Raw genomic sequence first — 5,747 nt, 5'->3', positions numbered from 1 at the left:
TTCTCCTGCCTCAACTTCCCAAAGTGCTGGGATTATAGGTGTGAGCCACCGTGCCTGGCATAAGGAGCTTCTTATACCACTGTCTCTTCCCCTATGACTGGAGGCTCCATGCCTCTAGCTGGGATGACGATTTCCAGACCTAGGAGTAGCCCAGGGGTACCGACCTCTAAAAGTCAGAAGGCAGGAAGGAAGAAGCAGTCACAAGACTGCCCTGGAGGGTGCTGGGGTAACCTGCCTCCAGGCTGCAGCTGCCTCTGGCCTGGCACACCCCTCCCCAGAGGCTGGTGCCCGCCTCCCAGCCCTTCTTGGATGGTGCAGAGGTTACTGTCTCCTTCACCTCGTCCAGCTTCATCCGTAGCTCCGCTGCTTGCTGCTCCACCTGCAGTGCGCTCTTGTTCTCGTTGTTCTGGACAGAGAGAAGCAATCAGCAGCCACCCACTGCAGCTGGAGACCCCAGAACTTGGTGTCTGCCTCCCATGGCACCAGGAAGGGTGGAGGCAGGTTAGAAAAATCATCCCCTCTCTCCCACAGCCACCAGAGCAGGACTCTGGCTCACAGGTGCCTTTAGAAGTAATATTTCACGTGAGGGCTACACTGCCCCATTTTACAAGTTGGGAAACAAAGGCCTGGAGGACTAGGGAGGAGGGCAGGCTCCCCAGGTGGGGCAACGCACCAGCTCCTCGACGCCGCTCTGTGGCTCGGCCAGCTGCTGAAGTCTCTCCTCCTGCTCCCGAAGCTTCTCCTCCTGCACCCGAAGCCTCTCCTTTTGTGCCTGGTTCAGGAGACTGACGTGCTGATGGTTTTCCACCTGGGCCTGGAGCTCTGCTGACACTCTCTCTAGTTCCTTCCTCAGGTGCTGCAGCTCCTCCTCAGGGGGCACTGCTGGGGGCTCCGGGGGCAGGAGTTCAGCTGAGAAAGGAAGCAGACAATAATAAGGGCCTCTGGATTCTCAAAAACAAAAAACAAAACAAAAAACACCCTCCTCTTGGTTCACAGCTCCTCTCAGCCTCCCCATACTTGGCCTCACTGCTAATGATTCCTCACACCCGGATGGTAGCCAATCTTCCAAACCACTTTCAGATGGAGAGCACTGTGGGTGACTGACAATGGGCCCCCTTTGCTGATGGAGACACTGAGGCTCACGGAGATGACAAGATTTGCTGTCTCCTGGCACAGACCTCTTTCCCTCTGCCTCAAAGCCCTTCCATCCACCCACCTCCCTGGGGCATTCTAAGCCCCCCCAAGCCCTCTGATGCCAGGCCTGCTCCCAGGTCATGCCAGCCACATCTTACCCATCTGGTTTTTCAGTTTGGACAAGCTCCTCTTCAGCTCCTCCACCCGATGCATATCATCCTTCTTGTCTTTCCTCAAGGTGCAAACCTGCCCAAAGCACAGGGGAAAAGGGCCCTGGAGAGAGGGGCTGGTGGCTGGACAGGCTGCAGTCTCCCTCTCTGCCCCCACCTCCACAAAGCCCAGACCCATGACCACCTCTGGCTGTACTATTCCCATGTTACAGACGCTTAGAAAGATCCAGTGACCGATCTAAGGTGGGAGAGCTGAACGCTCAGACCTCACCTCCTGCCACATTTTTCTCATCCTCTGCTGCCACCGGGCCCTCTCTCCTTTTAGATGTTGAGCATATTCATCTCTCTGTAGCTGGGCTTGTTTAAGCGACTCCCTCATCTGCAAGAATGGGCACAGAAGTTAGGAAGGGTTGTCACTGGTCTTCACCTGCTCCTGGCCACTGGGATCGTTTTCCTTCCATATCTCTCCCTCTGCAAAACCTCACCCGTGTCAGGCGTTTTCTCAGCCGTGCCTTCTCCTGTATGGACTGCTCTAACTGCCACTCAATAAGTGCTCGACTGCGGCTTGAGAACTGGATGGTGAAGAGTGAGAAGTTTCCATCTGGTGAGCCCGGGCCATTCCACACAGTGCCCCTTAAAAGGGCTAGGGCTAGGCTCAATATACAACTCGATCAGTAAAGATCAAGGCATTTCCAAGCCCGTGGTCTGGTTTTTAAAGGAACTCAGTAAAGTTGGAAGGGACAGGGAAAGAGATCGAAATTACAGCTGGCTAACAGAGGCCCAGAGAGATCAGATAATATTGCTATTGTTGCTACTGTTATTACTGCCACTGTCTGAACCTCTATGGAGTGCTTCACCAGGTACCATGCTAGCAATCCCATTTAATCCTCGCAACCACCATAGGAGACAGGTACTATGATTACCTCTGTTGTGTAGATGAAAAATCATGGAGTATTTGAGGTTAAATGCTTGCCTAAGATCACTTAGGCAGAGCTGGGATTTGAACACCCGGGTCTATCCGATTCTCTAAGCCTATTTTTCTTGCTGGGGATGGGGGCACAGATAGGAAGGGGACAAGTAATCTTTTGTTTACTTTCTGAAAGGATGATACATTCATATAGTCCAAAACTCAGAAGGGAAAGAAGGGAAGTATCTCCCAGCCACCCTGTTGCTCCCTCCTGAGTTTATTATGAACCTTGCAGACATGTTTTATGTATATTATCATAGTATGTACACACACACACACACACACACACAGTTTCCTCTCTACAGAAATGGTAACATACTAAAGGCACTCTTCTGTACCTTCACAGTACAAGTACCCAATACCCCACCTAGGACTTGGCCAAGACCACAGCCAGGTAAGGGCAGGGCAGGCACTTGGCCTCCAAGCTCTGTGTCCAGTGCTCGCTCCCCACCGCACCCCCCAACTCACCCACAGCAGCTGACCCCTCCCCAGGCTGCCTCTAACAACCAGACACAAAAGCAGCAAGAAATGGCTATGATGCCTTCTGGGCAGGACACTCCATCCTGCAGAAGGGACCTTTAGGCTCACTCCTCCATCTGCGAAGCGGGGCTCCCAGGGGACGGGGCAGGTGGTTGAACTCACACTGATCTCCTTCTCCTCCTGTGTGGCGGGGACAGCAGAGAGAGCCCGCTCTAACTCTCCTATACACTGCACTGTATGTTGCAGGCGGCCAGACAGATCCTTGGACTCTTCTGTAATGAGAGAGTTGAGATGGGGCCCAAAGGACTCTCCCTAAAGACCTTTCAAAGTGCCAGGTTGAAGGATAACAGGGTGCTCAGATTCCCACCTTCAAAGTATCTGAGAGAACGTTCCGTGTGATACAGGTCCGTATTTAGTTTCTCTATCTGTCTATTCAATCTCTGGATTTGAACCTTTGGGGGAAAAGCCAAGCAAGTGCTGGAAGAGAAGGAAAGAAACATTCTCCGGAGGACAAGAGAAAACTTCACACCCTCCACTCACCTCTAGCTCCCTTTCCGTTTTCTGTTTCTCATTGTTTGCCTTCTTTTCCTACAGGAAGAGGAAGACAGAGCTCTTACCAGGAGGAGGCAGAGATGGCACAGCTAGAGACATGCCCCAGAATGCCACCAATGCCCCAGGAACGGCCCACATATGAGACCAGGTTATCAGGGACCCTGTTGGGATGGGGTGCGATCTAAGGGGTGAGCCTTCTTCCCCAGGTTGGGAGTGGGCGAGACTGGGGCCTCTACGTCTGAGTGCCCCCCAAACCCAGCGGTCATGTCGCAAGGAAACAAAGACATCACATTACTTCTTCCAGCTGATGTTCCACTTGTTTCTTCTGTTGTTCCTGTGGGGAGAGTCAAATTAAGGTGACGGAGGGCGGCCCCCTCAACTCTATTCCCCAGGCCAGGAAGCGGTAGGCAGGGGCCAGGAATGGATTTTAAAGGCAAAGTTCTCAGACCCAATGGGAACATGAACTGGTCAACTCTCCTCAAGCTCCCAAGGACAGAGGATTTGGGTCTTTGTTGGTTTTCACTCACAGCCACAGAACTCAAAGTCTGAATGTGGAATCTCTTGAGAGGACAGGAACATAAACCTCTAGAGATGGAGTTTGAGAAAGGCCCCCCCTTCTGCCCACTTATGATTTAGAAAAGTGTGTTCATTCAGTAAACATTTACTGTGCATGAACGGTCCAGGAACGGTTCTTCACAGCAGATATAGGCTAACGGAAAAGGACAGACAGCAGCTCTTGGCCCTGAGGTTTCCATTCTAGGGGGCCTTTAAATCTCGGACTCTCAGAGCTAACAGACACCTTTGATACTCACTACCTCCTCTGGAAACACGAGTCCAGAAAGGAGAGGCGACTTGTCCAGAATCAAAGAGCAAATTAGGGACTGAGTCACGGCAGAAATACGGGGCCCCTGACAACCAGTCAGGCTCACACTCCCCCGAGAGGCAACAACCCCAGGGCGTGTGTAGCAAGGACTAGAGCAGGGGTGTGTGGACAGGAGAGGGTCGGCAAAGAGGGCAGCAAAAGAAGAGCCACGCTGCGTGTTCTGGGGTCCCTCCAAGTGACGTCAGGGTGCCCTAGCTCCCTATTTGCACTTGGCACCAGGGACCCCCAGTCCCTTTCTTCAGGGCCCCAAGGGGAAACTGGAGCCCGGGATTGGCAGCCTGGAATCAGGGGACCCCACTGGACTCTTACCAAAGATTTGATGATGTTATTCAGTTGATTGATTTTTACGGACCTCGAGTCCAGGACTGCTGCTAGTTCTTGGGACGGGCTCTGAGGCGCATGTAGAGAAGAGGAGGTGGAGGAGGAGTGGGGGAGGGGTAGAGAGAACAATCATCAGGGCTGGGGTGGGGTGGGCTGTCTCAGCTGGCAGAGGGGCACCCAGTCCCCGCTGTGGGAGGAGGTTGGAGGGCTGGCCTGCAGGGTCACTGCCCCTCCGCCCAGAGCCTCTTACCTCCAGATCCTTGAGGGGTGCAGATGACGTAGGGCCCTCTCCGGCGATACCTGTTGCTGACTACAAGAGATGAGAGTGCACGTGGAGATGTTCTGTCCCTCAGTGTCTAAGCCCTCTGACTTCCGTTCTTCCCCATCAACTGGCAGCATTTTCTTTTCTGCCTATCTTGGACCCTCTGTCCCATAACTCCTTTGTGCCAACTTCTCTCATGGTTCTTCTCTCCCCACCATCCCACCCTGGGGCCCTTTCAGTGACTCCTGATGGCAAATGGCTGTTCTCATTGTCCTGGCTTCCCCTTGAGACTGGGGATGAGGAAAATCAAACAGCAATGACCATATCCTGGTGTCCTGGGTGTTTACAGCAGGCCATGTACTAGGGATTAACATAAAACACTAACAAATCTCATTTAAACCTCACAAATGGAAGTCAAACAATAATACCACCTCTATTATACAGATGTGCAAAGAGAGGCCCAAAGAGCTCAAGCAACTCACCCTAAATCATATCCCTGGCAGATGGAGAGGCAGGATTCAAACCCAGAATTCTTAACTAGTACCCAACAGTCCATCCACAATCTTAACAATTACCCTGTAGTGCCCCGTGGGCCCCCTGTCCCCAGGAGCCTGGTCAGCCAAGACTCACATCCCCAGGTGAGTGGCAACCACCAGAAGTGGCTGTCTCAGGGCTACTGCCATTTGTTTTCCTGTTCTTCTTCACTGCTGCTGGACCACCAGGGCTGTTTCTCTGCCAATATTCTTTTAACTGTGGGAAAGAAGAGCAGTAATCCTCATGGAACTGTCAGCCCCTATAGCCACATCCTCCTTTACAGTTTTTACAAAATACTCTTATACACCTCTGATTTAATGACACCAACAACTGTACAAGGTGTTGTCACCATCATTTAGTGACTGAGAGGGATTGGTATCATGGCTAGGAGAAAAAGAAAAGGAAAGGAAAAGGTGATACTGGAACTTTGAAATCAGTCTTCTG

General features: G+C 52.2%; 1 protein-coding gene across 1 annotated transcript; it reads right to left on the bottom strand.

Moving 5' to 3' along the window:
- Positions 1–268: 268 nt before the first annotated feature.
- LOC113221223 (golgin subfamily A member 8S-like) lies at positions 269–5,519 on the bottom strand (the record flags this gene model as incomplete). Its single annotated transcript, XM_026450571.1, is given in 13 exon segments — positions 269–289; positions 291–406; positions 674–909; positions 1,293–1,380; positions 1,576–1,683; positions 1,790–1,876; positions 2,914–3,023; positions 3,119–3,203; positions 3,292–3,339; positions 3,599–3,637; positions 4,496–4,576; positions 4,758–4,817; positions 5,400–5,519. Coding segments are annotated over 13 exon segments (1,199 nt in total), but the record flags the coding sequence as incomplete, so codon positions are not given.
- Positions 5,520–5,747: the final 228 nt, after the last annotated feature.

The sequence above is a fragment of the Piliocolobus tephrosceles genome, unplaced genomic scaffold, assembly GCF_002776525.5.
Source record: "Piliocolobus tephrosceles isolate RC106 unplaced genomic scaffold, ASM277652v3 unscaffolded_21932, whole genome shotgun sequence".
Classification (NCBI taxonomy): Eukaryota; Metazoa; Chordata; class Mammalia; order Primates; family Cercopithecidae; genus Piliocolobus; species Piliocolobus tephrosceles.
This window is presented reverse-complemented; position numbering and strand designations above follow the sequence as displayed.